At 39.1% G+C, this 22,290-nt stretch overlaps 1 protein-coding gene across 2 annotated transcripts in view; it reads right to left on the bottom strand.

Annotated features, from left to right (window-relative positions):
• The window catches only part of wdr31 (WD repeat domain 31), a 32,370-nt gene that overhangs the window by 958 nt on the left and 9,122 nt on the right, over positions 1-22,290 (bottom strand). The window contains exons 2-9 of one of the 2 annotated variants that reach the window (XM_034170413.1): positions 13,928-13,994; positions 13,551-13,686; positions 13,260-13,334; positions 12,724-12,868; positions 10,800-10,900; positions 10,634-10,701; positions 5,411-5,576; positions 75-237 (exon numbers count right to left, since the gene is read on the bottom strand). In XM_034170413.1, the coding sequence (XP_034026304.1) occupies positions 75-237; positions 5,411-5,576; positions 10,634-10,701; positions 10,800-10,900; positions 12,724-12,868; positions 13,260-13,334; positions 13,551-13,686; positions 13,928-13,974 (901 nt within the window). In that variant the 5' untranslated portion in view covers positions 13,975-13,994. The remainder of the gene's footprint in view (positions 1-74; positions 238-5,410; positions 5,577-10,633; positions 10,702-10,799; positions 10,901-12,723; positions 12,869-13,259; positions 13,335-13,550; positions 13,687-13,927; positions 13,995-22,290) is intronic. The other variant, XM_034170414.1, reaches the window with a different exon arrangement.

Below are 22,290 nucleotides of genomic sequence, written 5' to 3'. Positions count from 1 at the left end.
ACAGAAGAACAAGTCTAAACCTGTGCTTGCATTCGTCTTGTGTACACTCATTTTCATCCCTGAGAGCCCATTACCTGCTGTGTTTTGGTCCCAGATTTTGACAGAGCTGTCATGGGAGGATGTTGCTATCCGAGCTGTGCCATCATAAGGAGGGGGCAAAAACACACAGCAGGCTGTGGTCTGGAGATGACCTCTGTACTCGACCACCTTACAACCAGGCTGACGCAAGTCCCAAAGCTGCCAACACAGACACAACTCCACTGAGAACACATGATGCCAGAATAAGTAACAAGGAAGACAACATATAGAATGTCATTAGTTTCAACAATTATGATAAATCAGACCTTATTAATAACGAGAACAATTGTTATAAAACAATAGTAATAATTTAGAGTAAGTAATGTTATCTGGAGCAGGCACAAAATGGATCTTAAATAGCTCTTCAACTGAAATGGAACATCATGACTATAAATTACTTTTAATTTGCTCTTAAAGGTGTTAATAAATCCTACTAATTCATATGCATTCAAAAATTACTAAAAGGTTGGGAAGACAGTTCAGCATCTGTCTAAGTGTCCCCATGCATGAAAGAATGACCAACAAGGTAACACCATTTAAAAAAAAAAAAACATGAGCTGTAGTATGCTAAAAAGACACAACCAGACAACACAGCAGAAATATGGAGTTGACCTGAAATGGACAACTGAAAAAAGAGAGAGACACCATCTACTAAAAAATAATGGCCTACCTGAAAAGGCGGGCTGATCTCAGATGACAATGATATACAAATAATGAATGTTTGAGGTCAATGGTACAAATATTTCATGAGGGGGAGGTGATGGTCTAGTGGTAAGTGTTGGGCTTGAGACCAGAGGATCCTTGCTTCAAATCCCAGCCTGACTGGAAAATCACTAAGGGCCCTTGGGCAAGGTCCTTAATCCCCTAGATGCTCCCGGTATGTAGTGAGCGCCTTGAATGGCAGCACCCTAACATCGGGGTGAATGTGAGGCATTATTGTAAAGCATCTGATGCAGATTGAAAAGTTCTATATAAATGCAGTCGATTTACCATTTACAACTCCAATTCCAATGAAGTTGGGACGTTGTGTGAAATGTAAATAAAAATGTAATAGAATGATTTGCAAATACTCTTCAACCTATATTCCTTTGAATACACCACAAAGGCAAGATATTTAATGTTCAAACTGATAAACTTTATTTATTTATTTATTTTTTGTTGCAAATATTTGCTCATTTTGAAATGGATGCCTGCAACATGCTGCAAAAAAGCTGGGACAGTGGTATGTTTACCACTGTGTTACATTACCTTTCCTTCTAATAACACTCAATAAGTGTTTGGGAACTGAGGACACTAATTGTATCATGATTGGGTATAAAAGGAGCATCCCCAAAAGTCTCAGCCATTCACAAGCAAAGATGGGACGAGGATCACCATTTTGTGAACAACTGCTTAAGAACAATGTTTCTCAAAGTTCAATTGCAAGGAATTTAGGGATTCCATCATCTACAGTTCCATAATACAACCCCTGGCAAAAATTATGGAATCACCGGCCTCGGAGGATGTTCATTCAGTTGTTTAATTTTGTAGAAAAAAAGCAGATCACAGACATGACACAAAACTAAAGTCATTTCAAATGGCAACTTTCTGGCTTTAAGAAACACTATAAGAAATCAAGAAAAAAGATTGTGGCAGTCAGTAATGGTTACTTTTTTAGACCAAGCAGAGGAAAAAAATATGGAATCACTCAATTCTGAGGAAAAAATTATGGAATCACCCTGTAAATTTTCATCCCCAAAACTAACACCTGCATCATATCAGATCTGCTCGTTAGTCTGCATCTAAAAAGGAGTGAACACACCTTGGAGAGCTGTTGCACCAAGTGGACTGACATGAATCATGGCTCCAACACGAGATATGTCAATTGAAACAAAGGAGAGGATTATCAAACTCTTAAAAGAGAGTAAATCATCATGCAATGCTGCAAAAGATGTTGGTTGTTCACAGTCAGCTGTGTCTAAACTCTGGACCAAATACAAACAACATGAGAAGGTTGTTAAAGGCAAACAAACTGGTAGACCAAGGAAGACATCAAAGCCTCAAGACAGAAAACTTAAAGCAATATGTCTCAAAAATCGAAAAATGCACAACAAAACAAATGAGGAACGAATGGGAGGAAACTGGAGTCAACGTCTGTGACCGAACTGTAAGAAACCACCTAATGGAAATGGGATTTACATACAGAAAAGCTAAATGAAAGCCATCATTAACACCTAAACAGAAAAAAAACAAGGTTACCATTTGCTAAGGAAAAGCAATCGTGGACTGTGGATGACTGGATGAAAGTCATATTCAGTGATGAATCTCGAATCTGCATTGGGCAAGGTTGCTGGAACTTTTGTTTGGTGCCGTTCCAATAAGATTTATAAAGATGACTGCCTGAAGAGAACATGTAAATTTCCACAGTCATTGATGATATGGGGTTGCATGTCAGGTAAAGGCACTGGGGAGATGGCTGTCATTACATCATCAATAAATGCACAAGTTTATGTTGATATTTTGGACAATTGAAAGGATGTTTGGGGATGATGAAATCATTTTTCAAGATGATAATGCATCTTGCCATAGAGCAAAAACTGCGAAAACATTCCTTGCAAGAAGACACGTAGGGTCAATGTCATGGCACAGGGTCAATGTCAACGAGCAGATCTGATTTGATGCAGGTGTTAGTTTTGAGGATGAAAATTTACAGGGTGATTCCATATTTTTTTTTCCTCAGAATTGAGTGATTCCATATTTTTTCCTCTGCTTGGTCTAAAAAAGTAACCGTTACTGACTGCCATAATATTTTTTTGTGTTTCTTCTAGTGTTTCTTAAAGCCAGAAAGTTGCCATTTGAAATGACTTTAGTTTTGTGTCATGTCTGTGATCTGCTTTTTTTCTACAAAATTAAACAACTGAATGAACATCCTCCGAGGCCGGTGATTCCATAATTTTTGCCAGGGGTTGTATAATCAGAAGATTCAGAGAATCTGGAGAAGTTTCTACACATAAGCGGCAAGGCTGAAAACCAACACTGAATACCCGTGACCTTCGATCCCTCAGGCGGCACTGCATTAAAAACCAACATTGTGTAAAGGATCTTACCGCGTGGGCTCAGGAACACTTCAGAAAACCAATGTCAGTTAACACAGTTTGTCACTACATCTACAAGTGCAAGTTAAAACTCTACCATGCAAAGTGAAAGCCATACATCAACAACATCCAGAAATGCCGCCACATCCTCTGGGCCCGAGCTCATTTGAGATGGACAGACGCAAAGTGGAAAAGTGCTGTGGTCTGATGAGTCCAGATTTCAAATTGTTTTTGGAAATCATGGACGCTGTGTCCTCCGGACAAAAGAGGAAAAAGACCATCCAGATTGTTACCAGCGCAAAGTTCAAAAGCCAGCATCTGTGATGGTATGGGGGTGTGTTAGTGCCCATGACATGGGCAACTTACACATCTGTGATGGCACCATCAATGCTGAAAGGTACATCCAGGTTTTAGAGCAACACATGCTGCCATCCAAGCAATGTCTTTTCTAGGGACGTCCCTGCGTATTTCAGCAAGACAATGTCAAGCCACATTCTGCACGTGTTACAACAGCGTGGCTTCATAGTAAAAGACTGCGGGTACTAGACTGGCCTGCCTGCAGTCCAGACCTGTCGCCCATTCAAAATGTGTGGCACATTATGAAGCACAAAATACGACAACGGAGACCCCGGACTGTTGAACAACTGAAGTCGTACATCAAACAAGAATGAGAAAGAATTCCACCTACAAAGCTTCAACAATTACTGTCCTCAGTTCCCAAATGCTTACTGAGTGTTGTTAGAAGGAAAGGTGATGTAACACAGTGGTAAACATACCACTGTCCCAGCTTTTTTGAAACGTGTTGCAGGCATCCATTTCAAAATTAGCAAATATTTGCACAAAAACAATAAAGTCAGTTTGAACATTAAATATCTTGTCTTTGTGGTGTTTTCAATTGAATATAGGTTGAAGAGGATTTGCAAATCATTGTACTCTGTTTTTATTTACATTTTACACAACATCCCAACTTCATTGGAATTGGGGTTGTACTTATAAGATGAAAGAATGAATGTTGCATCTTTCACCAAATTAAATATTCATTCCATTGAAAGAATGAAAAAACATTCATTATTTGTTTTATATAATGGCAAAAATAGATCCTTGTCATTTGACATTTTCTTAATTTATAAGCAACAGAAAAGGTCCTTACATTTTGGTGTTCATCATCGCTGGTGCTTTCATCCACAGTTCAACATGAACTTTAAATTGGAGTCCAAAACGGTTCTCAGTGAACTTGCAAAAACACTCAGATAGTTCAAAAATAATTCTGACAATGTAGTCTGTGATGCCGTGTACTGACTTTGTGTACTTCCTCAGTCCAGTGAAAAATGTGGAGGTTTTCAGCTTGAAACAGGCTGATGACGCCGCCTGAGAGCGCAGCGCGACGTCTCGCACCGTGGGAAGTCCTTAAAGCGACAGTGTCACCTCAAAATCTCATCAGCCGTTAAAATTTTCACTGAAAACCAGCTTAATTTTTCGAACCATGTCCACTTCGATGTGTCTCACAGGTTTAGAAAAAATTTTGATCAAACAAAGCGCCAGTCTCTCAGCAACTTCTCAGACAAAGGAATTCCGACGAGGGGCTGGACGACTCCTCCCACAAGGAGTGCTCACAGGCGAATGACGTCACCGACAGGCGTGGAAAAACTCACGCATGCGCACGAGGGTTCAAGCATGTCTGACGTAAAAACATATGAATGAAATCCATATAGTTTTTGAAAAAAATAAAAAGGACCTATACTTTATGGACAGACCTCGTATCTGAAACACACATTTCAGTAAATACTGACTGACTAGCATTGGGTGTTCATGGATTTTACCACATCTCATGGATTACAGAGCAGGTGGCATTGTGGGATAGGAGCTGGGCTATCAATTTAAAGACCAGGGTTCAATTCCAGGTGTGTGCTTCAAGCTACCTGTCTGTGTCCTTAGACAACATCTTTCATCTACATCTCCCCAGTACACTCAGCTGTAAATGGGTACTGGCCTTAGTTGGAGAAGTAGCTTGCGATGAACGGGCATCCCGTCCAGGCACAGCCATAGAGTCTCAATTGTTTCACACTATGATATGCAAGGATAAGCACCAGTCCAACAGCCTACAGGGCCTGTACAGGACTGACTTCATGGACAAAACATAATGTTCCACTTACAGATGAAGTAGAACCCATTCATCTTATCCTTACAGTGAGAAAACAGCTACCTTCAAACCATCTGCCAGCCCTATATCTGCATAAATGCACTTCAAATAATCTCACCGTGGCTTCACAGCCTTGGCCTCCAAATCCATTGCTGCTGGACACCAAGTAGTTTCCATTTGGAGAAACATCACAGTGGGTCTGAATGTATTGCTTTGCTGGAAAAGTATTGGTCACCTGCCACGCACGGCTGTCCCACACCCTGCAGAGAAACACAACCACAACGCTGCAGAAAGGTACAAGTGGAGTGTTACACATACATGTAAGAAATCATACTGATGTCTCAGCAACACAAATAAATTAATTGATGTTAATGACAGGAGTACATAATTAGAACACTTCTGCAGATCTCACAAATGCAAGCTTCTTAAATAGGCGCTTTGAGCCTCAATAAATATAAGAATACATATTTATTGTGAGGGCCTGACTTTTCTTAAACATACCTTATCCAATATTGTATAGTTGTAAAATAACATTTAGTTTGGAACCTGAGGTGCCAAAAAAGTTGCTCAAGTTAACTTGATATTAAATGCATAGTCACTTTTTATGCTAATATGGGTGCTTCTTTGTACATGGAGCAGAACCAGTGTAACTGCTGAATATCCCTACACACAGGATCAAAGGATAAGGAGAACAGGAAGTTGCTGAAATAAAAATTAAACATTCTCTTGAATAAAATGTGTGCAATTATCAAGCAGGCAGAGTTGTATTATTGTATTCCTTGATTACAACATTTTGTAAAACAGTTATGTGTTGGTCTTTGGGTCCTCACAGATTATTGTGACATATAGAGATATACACTTACAAAAGGCCAGTCGGTCCAGTGGTTTGTCCTCCAACTGAAGGGATTCAAAGGATGGATTTACAGTTAGTTCTGTCTGTGTGTATAAGTACTTGTGAGTGAAATACTGTACCCAAAATATCCAACCTGAAGAAATCCTTCTGGTAGTGGGATTAGCATTCCACCTGCTGTAAAAAACATTCACTCACCTTGAAACCTTGAGGACAGAGACTGCTGTGGTGCAGAGAAGTCATCTTACAAGGAAACAACAACCATGCAATAATGCATGCTCCTCACAGACAGCAATGTTTCGACTGTGATAAATTTATTACAAATAGAATTAACCGACAAACTGAATGAACTGACTTTTTCTATTGTATACTCAACAAAAATATAAATGCAACACTTTTGGTTTTGCTCCCATTTTGTATGAGATGAACTCAAAGATCTAAAACGTTTTCCACATACACAATATCACCATTTCCCTCAAATATTGGTCACAAACCAGTCTAAATCTGTGATAGTGAGCACTTCTCCTTTGCTGAGATAATCCATCCCACCTCACAGGTGTGCCATACCAAGATGCTGATTAGACACCATGATTAGTGCACAGGTGTGCCTTAGACTGTCCACAATAAAAGGCCACTCTGAAAGGTGCAGTTTTGTTTTATTGGGGGGGGGGGATACCAGTCAGTATCTGGTGTGACCATCATTTGCCTCATGCACTGCAACACATCTCCTTCGCATAGAGTTGATCAAGTTGTCAATTGTGGCCTGTGGAATGTTGGTCCACTCCTCTTCAATGGCTGTGCGAAGTTGCGACGACGAACTGGAGTCAGGTCGAGACCCCGATGAGGACGACGAGCATGCAGATGAGCTTCCCTGAGACGGTTTCTGACAGTTTGTGCAGAAATTCTTTGGTTATGCAAACCGATTGTTCCAGCAGCTGTCCGAGTGGCTGGTCTCAGACGATCTTGGGGGTGAACATGCTGGATGTGGAGGTCCTGGGCTGGTGTGGTTACACATGGTCTGCGGTTGTGAGGCTGGTTGGATGTACTGCCAAATTCTCTGAAACGCCTTTGGAGACGGCTTATGGTAGAGAAATGAACATTCAATACACCAGCAACAGTTCTGGTTGACATTCCTGCTGTCAGCATGCCAACTGCACGCTCCCTCAAATCTTGCGACATCTGTGGCATTGTGCTGTGTGATAAAACTGCACCTTTCAGAGTGGCCTTTTATTGTGGGCAGTCTAAGGCACACCTGTGCACTAATCATGGTGTCTAATCAGCATCTTCATATGGCACACCTGTGAGGTGGGATGGATTATCTCAGCAAAGGAGATGTGCTCACTATCACAGATTTAGACTGGTTTGTGAACAATATTTGAGGGAAATGGTGATATTGTGTATGTGGAGAAAGTTTTAGGTCTTTGAGTTCATCTCATACGAAATGGGAGCAAAACCAAAAGTGTTGCATTTATATTTTTGTTGAGTATATTTTTCATCATGGTGTGCTCATGCAGAAATTAAATACCGAAACTCAACTTGTGATTTGTAACTAATCTTCTGTAAGATCAATGCGGTGAAGTCATACATTAATGGGTGATTCTTTAACTACGGGCACTATTGGCCTTGTAAATGTAATTTCCACCACACCATTGCCTTACAATATAAAGCGTCTTGGGGCAACTGTTTGTTGTGATTTGGTGCTGTATACATGTGCTCTGATGTCACTGTTTATCTCCATAGAAACTACCCAAACAATCTTTCATACAAACTGTTTAGGGACATTACAGTGTTGTGGTGGAAATTACAGCAATAGTGTGGGACAACTACATTTTGTTTAAAAAAAAAATCACAACAGTTGTATGACATTGAATACCCCAATTATGTTTTGATTATTTTACTGATATTTTATTCAGAGATATTTTAAAACATTAGAAAAAACGTTTCTTTACCATTCATTTTTATCATTGAAGATCAAAAGTCTGGGTGTGGGACAAGCACAAAACGGCAATATTTGCATATAATGATGCTGAAAAAAGGTGAAAAAGTCATCATAGACTACTAGAACAAATTTCTTAACACACTTTCATTGTAAAGATAACTATAAAAGTGTGAAATTTCCCATTTTTTCTGTTTTTCATACAATATGATCAAAGGACATAATAAGTGCCCGTAGTCTAAGAATCACCCTAATATGATATTAGGCAACTGTACTCCAATATGAACACAAAACAGTATTTTACTCTCCCAAAACTAAGTCAGTACGTGGACTATACGTGGACCTGCAATAGACTGGTGTCCTATCCAGGGTGTACCCTGCCTCACAGTCTATGACTGCTGGGACAGGCTCCAGCCACCCTGGGACCCTTAACTGAAGTAAGCGGGTATAGAAAATGGATGGATGTGCATGTCATATTTCTACATTATAGACTACTCCATTATCACTTAGGTATACAGTCCAGCACTGCCACTAGGTCAGGGACAAGCTACATTGTTACACAGTACTAACATGGGAAATAATGTTGCCTCATCATCATGAAATGAAAGGCTCAGTATCTCCCAAAATATTATAACTGGCTTCTAACAACAATTCATACTGCAATGCATTACAGTTAGCACAGAGTTCTGACATGGCAACAAAGCACATATGTTGCTCATCACTACCACTACATTCTACCTTCCAACACAACATGTTACTCAAACCCAGCATCCACTTAGAGCTGCACACCATTTTTACACACAGAGTTTGTAGTGACACAAACCTGTGCCTCACTGACATTCATCTTCATTCATCTTCTACCGCTTAGTCCAATTAAGGGTCGCAGGGGGCTGGAGCCTATCCCAGCAGTCACAGAGCGTGAGGCGGGGTACACCCAGGACAGGACACCAGTCTGTCGCAGGGCCACAAATAGACAAACAAACACAGACACACCCACACACACACCTACGGACAATTTTAAAGAGTCCAATCCACCTAACCCGCTTGTCTTTGGATGTGGGAGGAAACCGGAGCACCCAGAGGAAACCCACACAAACACGGGGAGAACATGCAAACTCCACACAGAAAGGCCACTGGAATTGAACCCACAACCTTCTCGCTGTGAGGCAACAGTGCTAACCACTAAGCCACTGTGCTGTGCCTCACTGACAAGCACTATTAGGGTGATTCTTAGACTACGGGCATTTATTATGTCCTTTTATCATATTGTATGAAAAACAGAAAAAAGGGGAAATTTCACACTTTTATAGTTATCTTTACAATGAAAGTGTGTTAAGAAATTTGTTCTAGTAGTCTATGATGACTTTTTCACCTTTTTTCAGCATCATTATATGCAAATATTGCCATTTTGTGCTTGTCCCACACCCAGACTTTTGATCTTCAATGATAAGAATGAATGGTAAAGAAACGTTTTTTCTAATGTTTTAAAATATCTCTGAATAAAATATCAGTAAAATAATCAAAACATATTTGGGGTATTCAATGTCATACAACTGTTGTGATTTTTTTAAACAAAATGTAGTTGTCCCACACTATTGCCGTAATTTCCACCACAACACTGTAATGTCCCTTAACAGTTTGTATGAAAGATTGTTTGGGTAGTTTCTATGGAGATAAACAGTGACATCAGAGCACATGTATATAGCGCCAAATCACAACAAACAGTTGCCCCAAGGCGCTTTATATTGTAAGGCAATGGTGTGGTGGAAATTACATTTACAAGGCCAGTAGTGCCCGTAGTTAAAGAATCACCCATTAATTCATTTTGTGAGAATGTAATCAGGTGCATGTAGCAAGAGTTCCTCAGAAACTCAAATGATGTGAAATATCATAGACATAAGGTGAATTTTCACCTTTCAGTACATATACACTGCAGTGTTAAATATGTAACACTACACAGTAATAAATCTTGTAATTTTTGTTGTTAAACTTTCTGGACTGGTAGCACAACAGCACTCTTCAATTCTAGTACCATTATCATGTGAATGTGCCGTGCTAACAATGTATAAATTAACCACTGAACAAGATGGTACATCTCTCAGTATTTTTTTTTTCTTCCTTTCTGGGCTGTTACTAAAATGAGATCACCATGATTGATCTCTTTAAGCTTTGTTTGCATGGGGTGAACTGTACAATCATTTCATTATCAGTAGCAGAAGGGGTTCAAAAAGTAAAAAAAAAAAAAAAAAAAAAGTTGGAGAAATGAGAGTATGTCAGGAACACAATGACACTGCCTCAGAGAAAAAAAACAGGGTGAGATAATTTCCCAATCCGCAGAACAAAGCTAACTGGGACATGAACTCACAAATGACTAATTTAGTCAAACACAGAGCTGATTTAATCAGTTACTCTCCATAACAAAGATAGGGAACAGAAGGTACTTATAACTGCACCAAAATATATCAATTTACTGATATGACACAGTGCACATGGTATGTTAACAGTAACATGGTGCCACCTGCTGTACAAAGGTGTGATCATTAATGTTGCTGCACCTTATAGTCTTATCCTCAGATGTCTGGACAACAGAAGAGCTGGCTGGCACCCAACACACATGAGTCACCTGGACACATAAGGAAAAGTGACAGTTTTAATCCTGATGGTCATGAATTTTAAATAAATAAGTAATGTGTGAACACAGAAGAATAGGTTTCTTCTTACCAGGTTTCGAGAAATGTTGTGCTTTTGTTCACATTTTGCAGATTCTATATCCCACAAGCACATCCAGTTATCACGGGAGCCACTGCACAGCTTTGTCCCATCTGTAAGCCACATTAAAAATAGTGCCTTTTTGTTTGAAATACATTTCACTGTCAGTAAAATACTAAATCACAACACACTTAATGTCACAGACCCAATGAAATTTTTTTTTTATGAAAACTAAAGGAAAATAGAGTAACTGGGCCCATGGAGTGGAAAAATTGTAATTTGGCTGGAGGGCTTGCAGACATGGACACAACTGGTGATCCGAAATAGGGTGTGGGAGTTCTTCCGCAACCAGACCTTGAAAGTTGCCGAGGATTGTACTGGAGCCACTAGTGTCCATAGGAGGAGGTGTTTCATATTTGAGGGCACTCTAAAGATCATACAGAAGAGTTGTAGTGCACACTATGATGGAAATCTTACGATGTACAAGGAGCTGAGAAAGTGGGCTGTGATGGCTCTGAGAGTGGACAAGGAGGCATCTTTTCGAGGAATGTGTGCTAAGGTGACACACCATGTGTGGTCTAGTGACCCTTGACCTGCTTACAGAGGAATCAAAGCACTTTTTTCCTGTAGACCACTGGTGTCCAAAGTATTCCAGAAAGGGCCGAGAGGGGGCAGGTTTTCTTTTCAGCCACTGGCTCCAGGAGGTGATTTCACTGATTATATCACTTTGAGCAGATGGAATGAGTCCATCATCCCATCTGCTCAAGTTGCATTGTGAAGGAACATCAGCTTTGACATTGGCCACATTTGGCCATGTGGCATGTTTATATATGCCTGCTCCAGTACGTTTCACCTGGCTGCAGCAGGTAGATGTTTTTTTAGAGACATGGGAATGGACCTGTTATCCGCCTGGGTGGGTGCCATCCAGGACCAAATGCAGTTCAGTGGTCTCATGCATGTGGCGAAGCATAGCACTAATATCCTGTTCTGGTTTTTATGGTTTTGATTCCACATTATTCCCAACAGTTTCAGTTTTACTTTAGGAAAATGGGCTCACTATATGAATGTGCAAATATTTAAAAGTAAACCCCCCCAAAAACGGACCAGTCTGTTAAACTCTGAGTATAACTGGAAAAGTTATCAACTACCTATGATACTGTTTGATCACATACATTTTTAGCACTTCACTGACTGACATCCATTAGGAACACATATTACACACATGTATTGCTCTATACAGAATAAAGACTGTGGTATTCCCCTTTTAGTTTAAGGTTCATAAAACTAACAGATCCTGTGACCTCCATGGAGCCAGCTGTGGTTTTATCCTGTGTATCTGGATTTAACAGGATTACACAAAAACTCAAAACTCCTTCTTATAAAACTTGGTGAAAGGTTAGAGGCTGACCTAGAATAAGTCATCAGCCAAATTAATGTTATGAAGCCTAAAAATCTTAAAAGAATTCTGTGTATTGGCAAGACAGAGTGTTTGGATCTTGGCAGAGCACCATAAGCTGCTTCTAAAAAGGAAATTAAACTGAGACTGTGTATACTTTGCTTTCGTATAAAAATAGAGATGTACCGACGCAAATAATAAAAGAACAGAATATATTTTGGCAAAATGATATTCATTTTCCATTTGACAATTTCATTTTCATACTAAAAAGATTTAGTACCACAACTGAGCAATATTGAGTTTATATCTGTGTGCACATATATCTGACTTTTTGAGGACCTGCTTGTATTTTACACCATTTGTGTCATGACATTTTCAACAGCTTTCACTACTTCAGAGACTACTTGAGGGCAAATCAGGGTGAGGGGTGGAGTATGGGCATGTTTGTTAGTGTCAGTGCCCAGGAATGTATCTTCTCAATGACATTCCTCACCAGTACAGAAATATCAACTTTTGCACGTGGTATATGTGCATGTGTACCAGGGTTGACAGCTATTCCATTAACCACGAGCTCATGTCCACAAAATTCCTGAATATGTTCATCTCCTTGGTTTAGGTCCCACATTAGAACAGTCTTGTCTCTTGATGCACTAAAGATCCATGTACTACCAGGATAACACAGGACCTGACAGGCAGAAGGAGGTAAAAGTCAGAGTTCAAATGAGAGGAAATGAGAGATAGCTCAAATGAAATTTGATTGTACATGAATTGCATTGAACACTTGCAAATGCTCAAACTGCTTTAGAATGACACATTCACATACAGACACACACACACACATACACTAAGGTGGTGCACAGCAAGGCGCCCAAATGCATTGGGGGATTAAGGACCTTGCTCAACTGCATCTTAGTGATTTTCCTCTCTGATGAAGGAACTGAACTTATGACCATCTGGTCACAAGCCAGCTTGTTTAACCATTGGCCCACCACTTCCCCACTGTGTCAAATGTGCATCAGCTTTCAATAGCATCACAACTTCATAAGCTATTTGGACACATACAGTATTGATTTTACCTTGGTAACCTCTCGGTTGTGACCCTGGAAGGACTGACACATCTGACCTTGTGTCCAGTCATACACCACCACTGCCTACAGGGACAGATATACACACAAGTACACATCTGGATCATATAATTTACAACTTATTTTTCTTTTTTTCTTTTTTACAGCCTACCAAATTATTCTATACAGTCCAAATGAAAAGACAAAGAAAAAACAAAATCTAAATAATAATCATCAGTACTGTAAAGACATTTCAATTACATAGAAATACTTTATCATCTAACAGACTGGGCTATAATTTACCTGGTCACTCCCACCAGAAACACACAGCTCTGGGCTGAGACTGGTGACAGTGTTGATGGATCCATGATGGGCTGGTTCAAACTGCACCACCTGACTGCCAAAGACAGTATTATCTACTTTGTCCTCCTGGGAAGCTCTACAGATAAACAGTAAAAAAAAAAAATTAATTCAACACAAATATACAATATACGAGTCAATTTTACAATAAGTAGCAGAAAAAGCTGGCTCATACTTCATGGAACCTTTTTACTTTACCTTTTTAATTTACGCGTAATTATTTATTTATTTAGGAAGTGAGCACTGTAGACGTGTAAAATCAGGTTAAAATTACTTTGTAATGTGGAACTGGGAACCTGTTTCAGTGGTCCACTTCTCACCTGTAAAGCTCAGATCTCTTGCGAAACTTACTCTGTAGTTTTCCCATGCTTGTCTAGGAACCCGCCACTACAATGATACAAGAGACATACAAAGTTGATTAAAGTAGAATAAAAATCATGGCTCTAAGCACATCACATTAAAAAAAAAATGTAGTTCTGATTTGTGTGGTTGAAAATTTGTTTAAACATAAGTATGGATGGACAGACCAACAGACCGACAGACACACAAATAGGTAGACAGATTGAAATGAGTAATAATCTAAACTAAATAAAAGTTAATCCTCCAGTTATAAGTGTAGCTAATGAGTTCTTGCTCATGTTCCATGCAGCACTGACCAAAAAAAAAAAAAAAAAAAAAAAAAAAGACAGGACTTTCATACCAAGGTTAACCAACACCATTAAAATAAATTTATACATAATTAGCATGTGGCCCATGGGGATCCACGGGCTCTACATTGGGTAGTTTTTATAAAATAGGTAGCTGACATTTTTCAAGGGTGATAATAAATAAAGCAATGAGCTGAAATGGCGTGTGAGTCCAGAATGTTTTTAGAACCTTAGACCTCAAAAATTTTTAGAAGAGGAACTCAACCCTTTTATTTTCTATTAATTATGTAATTTTTAATGTTAATTTACTGTCTCAATGTATTTAGAAATGATTTAGGTTGTTGTTATCATATACACACACTATTATTATTATTATTATTATTATTTTATTTTATTATTACTTCTATTTTGTCATTTTTTAAATTGGCCACAATGGAAATAAGTGTTTTCACTTTCTTGTGTCATCCATGAAAATTCAGTAAGGGATCACTTCTATTATACATTCCAAATCTAAGGTAGAACTCTACTAGTGTATACTAAAGTATATCAAAATTTCTAAAAAAAAAAGAAGAGTAGAGCCACTTAGGTGCCTGGACTTGAGAACCAGGGATGGTAGGTTGAAAAGCTTTTTACCCCATGGGAACTCTCCCTATCCACCTAAGCGGCTCAAGAATATGGACAGCATGTATATAAGTGACATTTAAACAATCAGGGTAGTATGAATGAATGAATGAATGAAAACTGTTTATTTTGAACATTTGATACAACAACAAATACAAGATAGATCAGTGAAAACAACAAAAAAGTTCCTACTGTGTACCCAACATGTCCAAAAAGGGGTAGGGTGAAGCATCAGCTTATTTATCCCTACCCCTTCTTCCCCACAACCAGTAATACCCTTTGCCACATATACACATAGATTCCTACACACCTAAACCCATATCAATATATATATATATATATATATATATATATATATATATATATATATATATATATACATACATACATTATACACAAACATAAATATACACCTACACATACCTACTTACATACAAAATAGTATATATTTACAAGCCGAAGCAAAAAACAAAAACACCCTAACCCTCATTACCCTTCCTCCTCCCTATACCTAGAAAAAAACATATTTTTGTACCGCTGTTTGAACTGGTTCATGCTTGGACATTGCTTGAGCCCCACTCCCAATCTGTTCCACATCCTCACCCCACAGACAGAAATACAGAAACCTTTTAATGTTGTTCGTGCCCACTGATGCTTTAAATTAAATTTCCCCCTCAGACTGCAATCCCCTGATCTGTTAAAAAACATATTTTTAATATTTGCTGGAAGTAAATTGTTTATTGCTTTATACACGATTTGTACTGTTTGAAAATGAACCAAGTCTGTGAATTTTAAGATTTTGGATTGTAAAAACAGTGGATTTGTATGATCTCTATAGCCAGTATTATGAATGATTCTTATAGCTCTTTTCTGCATTACTGATAGTGATTGTTTTGTACCTTTATAAGTATTACCCCATACCTCTGCACAGTACTGTAAATATGGTAAAACCAGTGAGCAGTAAAGAATGCGGAGTGAGTTGTGGTCCAGAATATGTTTCGCTTTGTTTAGAACTGAAATGCTTCTTGACAGTTTACTTTATATATGTTTTATATGAGTCTTCCAGTTTATCTTATCATCTATTATCACCCCCAGAAACTTATTTTCATGTACCCTTTCAATATCTACCCCCTCGACTTGTAACTGAACCTGTATGTCTGTATTACAATAGCCAAATAACATGTATTTTGTTTTGAGTTTAATGATAATTTGTTTCTGTCAAACCATATTTTCAATTTTCCCATTTCTATACTGATCCTCCTCAGTAACTCCTGCAAATCCCCCCCTGAACAAAAAATGCTTGTGTCATCTGCAAATAATACTAATTTTAATATTTTGGAAACACTGACAATATCATTTATATAAATTAGAAAGTTTTGGACCCAATACTGACCCCTGTGGGACGCCACAAGCATTGTCCAAGCATGATGATGTATATTCCCCCAACTTCACAAACTGTTTTCTGTTACTTAAGTAGCTTCTCACCCAGTGCAACACCAACCCCCTAATCCCATACTGTTCAGGTTTATTGATTAATATGTCATGATTGATTGTATCAAAAGCCTTTTTAAGGTCTATAAATATTCCAACTGAAATGTAATTTGTGGTATATGGCGTTTGTAATCTCAACTGATTCTATTAATGCAAGTGATGTTGAACTATGTGCTCTGAATCCATATTGACTATCAGTAAGTAATTTATATTTATTTATGAATTTGTCTAATCTATTATTGAATAACTTTTCTAATAATTTGGAAAATTGTGGAAGCAAAGAAACAGGTCTATAATTTGTGAAGTGGTGTCTATCCCCCGTCTTATACAGCGGCACAACCTTAGCTATTTTCATTTGATTGGGAAATTTACCGGTTTGAAATGATAAGTTACAGATGTATGTTAATGGTTCTGCAATCCATTCAATGACCTGTTTTACCACTACCATATCAATTTCATTTAAATCGGTAGATGTTTTCTATTTACAATTATTCACAATGTCTATAATTTCTTTTCCATCCACTGCTGTGAGGAACATTGAACAGGAATTTCTTTCTATGAGATTATTATCCCAATCCTCAGGTTGGGAATCAGGAATTTTTTCTGCCAAGCTTGGTCCAATAATTACAAAAAAAATATTAAAACCGTTGACTACCTCATCCTTATTTTCCTTCTTGACATTATTATCAATGAAATACTGAGGGTAACTCTGTTTTTTATTACCATTTTTGATAATGCTATTTAATATATCCCATATTCCTTTAATATTGTTTTTGTTATTATATAATATGTTACTATAATATTCCTTCCTACATACCCGTATTAGTTAATCTATTTTTGTATTTCTTATATCTATTTTCTGCCTCTTTAGTCTTTAATTTTATGAATTCTCTATACAGTGTATTTTTCTTATTACATGCATTTCGTAACCCTTTCGTCATCCATGGTCGATCTTGGATTTTTTGTTTTCTGTAGTCTTGTTTAATTGGACAATTTTTATCATATAATGATGTAAATATTTGTAAAAAAGTTTCATATGCACTATCAACATCACTTTCACTGTATACCTTTTCCCAGTTTTGCTCCTGTAAATCCTTCTTTAGTGTGTTCATGTTTTCCTCTGTCCGCACTCGCCTGTATTTTATTTTCTCCTCTGGCTGATTCCGCCGATGGTTTCTATTATAAACTATGAAAACTGGTAGATGATCACTAATGTCATTGATTAATAATCCACTCACAGTGTTATTCTCAATATCATTGCTGAATATATTATCAATTAAGGTAGCACTATGGGATGTAATTCTGCTTGGCCTGGTGATTTTTGGATATAAACTCATACTGTACATTATACTGATAAATTCATCTGTTGTTTTATAGCTTATTTGGATTGAGCAGATCAATATTTAAGTCACCACAAATGAACACAGTTTTTTGATTAGTTTTTGAGAACGTTTTTCCCATACAGTCAGTGAATGTTTCAATACTAGATCCTGGTGCTCTATATATACAGCTGACTAATACATTTTTGCTTTTTTCTTCACATATTTCAATAGTTATACATTCTAATAAGTTATCGATCACAGTTGTCATATTGTCTACTATTTTATAATCCATGTTCTTATCCACATACACAGCCACTCCTCCTCCACTCTTATTCTTTGTTTACACAGTTAAATTCATATCCATCCAGTTCAAAATCCATTCCTTTATCTTCACTGATCCATGTTTCTGATATAGCAATTATGTTAAATATTTTTTTAAATTGACTTAAATATTTGTTGAGAAATGGCCTATAATGAAAACCATTATATGATTGACTAAGGCAAATGACTTAAGGACGGACATGAAGGGAAACCATTTATGGTGTTTATCATTTAACTAGACATAGCTGCGCTAACCTTAGAATAGTTTCTTGATTGGTTGACTAAATAGTGGTAACGTAGGGGTTATTTGATGCATTTAAATAATAAATGTGTGACGCTTTAACAAAATAATATGTAGAACCAAGTATAATGGATTGGAGCCCCTGGTTGAGTGAGACAATAGATGCCAGAAGATGATTGGTTGCACTGATGTCAATGTAAAGCCTTTACTTTGCTATGATTAAGAGGTTGCTGTAACTTGTTTTATGTGGCCATTTTAAGTGCCTTGAATTACACCAAAACTCAATGTTTGAATGTCACCTTGCGTTGATATAATCCAGCTAATTGATCACCTTGTGCCTTAGTATGTAGGTTCACCTGCACTTCAATATATTTACCGTGTGAAGTATCACTGATATTCATATCCGCACCAGAGTTATCAGTAATTCGAGTGATGTGTTTTTCTTTTTTATTGCAATGCATAAATGAGGATGTCTTGTCAGTAAACAACCCAAGAGTATAGTTGATGTAATGGGACTCTTTCGAGTCCCAGAGGAGGGACTGTAGAAGAATTTTTAGGTCCTTATTTGAACTATGATGAACTATCAAGTGTCCTGATCTGAACTGTATGTCCTCTCTCTGAACTAGCAGGTGTTCAACCCAAAAAAAAAGGGCTCTATTAGTCATTCAGTCTGTCAGGGGCTTTCCAAGGCCTCTTAGGTGCTTTCCCGCAGGCCACGTGCAGGGGCCTCGGGCCAGCTGCACCTGTGGCTGAGGCCACGTGCGGGGGACCTCAGGCCAGCTGCACCTGTGGCTGAAGGTCTTTTAAAAAAATCAGTTGTAAATCCTTCAAGTTTTAATAGGAGCATTTGTCACATTGAAATAATGGCCTAACACCTGCTTAGGGTTCACTAGAGGACGCTTCCAATAGAAAACCATGTTTTGGGAATAAAATAAATAAAAAGTCGAAGGAGGAGCGATGCCCGCGGGTCTCCAATAAATAGATGAGCGCGGTCGTCACATATTCAGTCTCTCTAGAGGACTCAGTTTGTCTAAGCTCTGTGTCGAAGGCTTAAATAAACTTAAAAACTCTGTGCATTTTATCTTGCTTAAGGCTGAATTATTCCAAAGTGTTGTGTCCTTTTCTAGCAAATCACTTGCAATTAGTTTGTGTTATCTAAAAGAGGACATCCCGAGAAGACTAAAGACGAACCACGACAGAACTTGGCGAGCCAGCTTCAGGAGGGTCCAGGGGCATTCCGGCAGCCTGGGGCAGTCCAGCTCATCCCTCCAGACCGTAAATAACAGTGATCACGACTAAAAGGTAAGCAGAAACCTTTTGTAACTTCTGCACGATCTGGAGGAGTGAGTCGGGATTTCCGCCCAAGTTGACAGGTGATATTTTTAATTGCCTCTTACCCAAAAGAACCTGGACTAAGAAAATTGATAAGAGACTAAAAAAGATAAGATTGAAAATTATCAGGCCTTGTAGATAAAATGCTCAGAAGGTGTGTGTGTTCCCGGGAAAAAGAATGTCTGTGTGAGTGAAAGGTCAGGAATGTTCATGAACTCTGGTGCGGAAAAGAGTGCGTGGAGAACTAACCTGGATGCTTGGGGAATAATTGGTGTTGAAATTCGTTACTAATGTGCCGGCTGATAGCATGCGCTGTAGGGGTTAGTTTAGGGGAGTATACTGACAAATAGGTACAAGATAATACGAGGTTATTTAAAGAAAAAGAGACGGAAGTAAAATAAGTGAGGAAAAAGAGTTTAACAAGAGAATACGTGCAGAGAAAGCACAAGATAAGCGCCTGAGGGGGTGCAGTAGAAATACCGTACGTGATAAAGAGATTTAAAGAGAAAAGTGCAAAGTAGCACAGCTGACAGTAAGTAAAAGAGCTCAATAAAGGACGTCATTTTTTAAGAAAAGAGAAAAACTATAAAAAAAAATAAAATAAATAGAGAGTTAGTGCAGAATACATGAGAATTAATGAAGCAGAAAATAGTGCAGTAAGGCACCAAATACACGCTTGTGGGGCGTGGGAGAAGCATAAGTAATTAAGTACACAGTAATATGAGTTTTTTTTTAAGAAAAGAAAGAGAGAGTATTTTCAGTGCAAAGGCACATTAAGCTCACGAGGAGCTCAGTAAGTGAAAAAAGTAGAAAATTTGGAAACAAAGGGGATTCCTGAGAGCAGATGGCACCCCTGTCACTCATGGAGAAGCGATTTCCCAACTGTTACAAGCTCTCCAATTACCGTCTGAGGTAGCCATCATTAAATGTGCAGGTCATCAAAAGAATAATAACATCATAGCTCAAGGTAACAACCTAGCAGATGACGCAGCTCGCAAAGGAGCACAAGGAGAAAATATGTTTCCCCTGCTAACCATCCAAGATTGTGCCCCACTGGTTTCACTTGACGCACTGATAGTGGCTCAAAGTAGGGCCAGTGGAGAAGAAAAACGAATGTGGGTTAAACGAGGCGCTATTGAGACACGCAGTCAGGGGCCAGCGGACAAGCTGTGGCGCAGTAGTCATGGACATTTTGTGTTACCCACCAATTTATTACGACATGCAATCATTTGGGCCCACGGACCTGATCATTGTTCGCGAGTCCAAATTATGAACAAACTAAAAGCTGTCTGGTGGTCACCATATATGGCAGCTACAGTGGACCGTTTGTTGAATGAGTGTGAGGTATGTGCACAGTACAATGTCCGGAAATCATTCACAGCCCCTTTAGCCCACATTCCGGTCCCTGATGGGCCATTCAGACATCTTATGATGGATTTCATAGACATGGGAGCTGAAAACCGAGTTAAACGAATGAGATATGTTTTGGTAGTGATATGCAGGTTCAGCCGATGGATTGAGGCAGTAGCCTCTGCAAATCAAGACCATAAAACGGTAGCCAAATTCTTGTGCCGAAATGTCTTTCCAAGATTTGGCATTCCAGATACTATCTCATCTGACAACGGTAGGGCTTTTGTAGCTAAGGTTACACAAGAAACATTCAAACAATTGGGTATCAAACAGAAATTTGGGTGTGTTTATCACCCCCAATCAAATGGGGCGGTGGAACGGGCTAATGGCATTTTAAAGAACAAACTAGCAAAAATCATAGCAGACAGCAATGGCAAACTAACCTGGCTGGATGCGTTGCCGCTTGCTTTATTGTCAATGCGCTCACAAACTAACCGACTAACCCATTTGACACCATTTGAAGCTCTTACAGGTCGGCCGATGCCTATTCCATACCTGAGAGGACCCTACGAAGGACCATCGCTGGAGCAGCTACAAGACGAATGGCATAATTATCTGAGACAGTTAACCCAAATACACAAAACTATGTTTTTGCAGGTCAAAGGTGCTACAGAAGACAGAGAAGCAGAGATTCCACTCGAAAATTAGAGCATCCAGCCTGGTGATCTGGTTTACGTCAAAGTGTTCAAAAAGAAGTGGGACAGGCCCCGCCGAGAAGGTCCTTTTAAAGTTATTCTTGCCTCATGTACAGCAGTCAAAGTAGACGGTAAGGACACTTGGTTTCATTTAAACCACTGCTGTAGGGTTGGTGGCCCAGCGCCCCTGCGGCCTCGGCAAGCTCGTCTTGGCAGAGCCGCCGGGCCAAGGGGGGAAGCAAGAAAAGCCAGAGACCCTACAGCAGCACCGAGGGACGGCCACGCCTCCCTGCAGCCAGAAGAAGCACCGAGGGAAGGCCACGCCTCCCTGCAGCCAGGCGAACACCGGCCAAGGCGCTCACAGAGACTGATTGAACAAAGACGACGCACAGCTTCAGAGAGTAGTGGATCCCTGCCAGATAGAGCAGCGACAGACTCAGATGCAGACTCAGAAACAACTGGAGATACAGACCGACAGATAGACAGGCCACAGGAGACATCAGACTCGGACAGCAACTCAGTAGATTTACCGACAGAAGAACCGCAGGAAGTACAACCCAGACAAAGCACAGATACACCACACATCCCTAGTGACAGCTCATCTAGTGACGGCTCACTCAGTAGCACATCTAGTAGCACATCTCAACAGTCATCAGAGCAATG

Source organism: Thalassophryne amazonica, chromosome 5 (assembly GCF_902500255.1).
Source record: "Thalassophryne amazonica chromosome 5, fThaAma1.1, whole genome shotgun sequence".
In the NCBI taxonomy this organism is placed as follows: domain Eukaryota; kingdom Metazoa; phylum Chordata; class Actinopteri; order Batrachoidiformes; family Batrachoididae; genus Thalassophryne; species Thalassophryne amazonica.
Note: the sequence above shows the minus strand (reverse complement) of the source record. Positions and strands in the feature narration are given on the sequence as shown.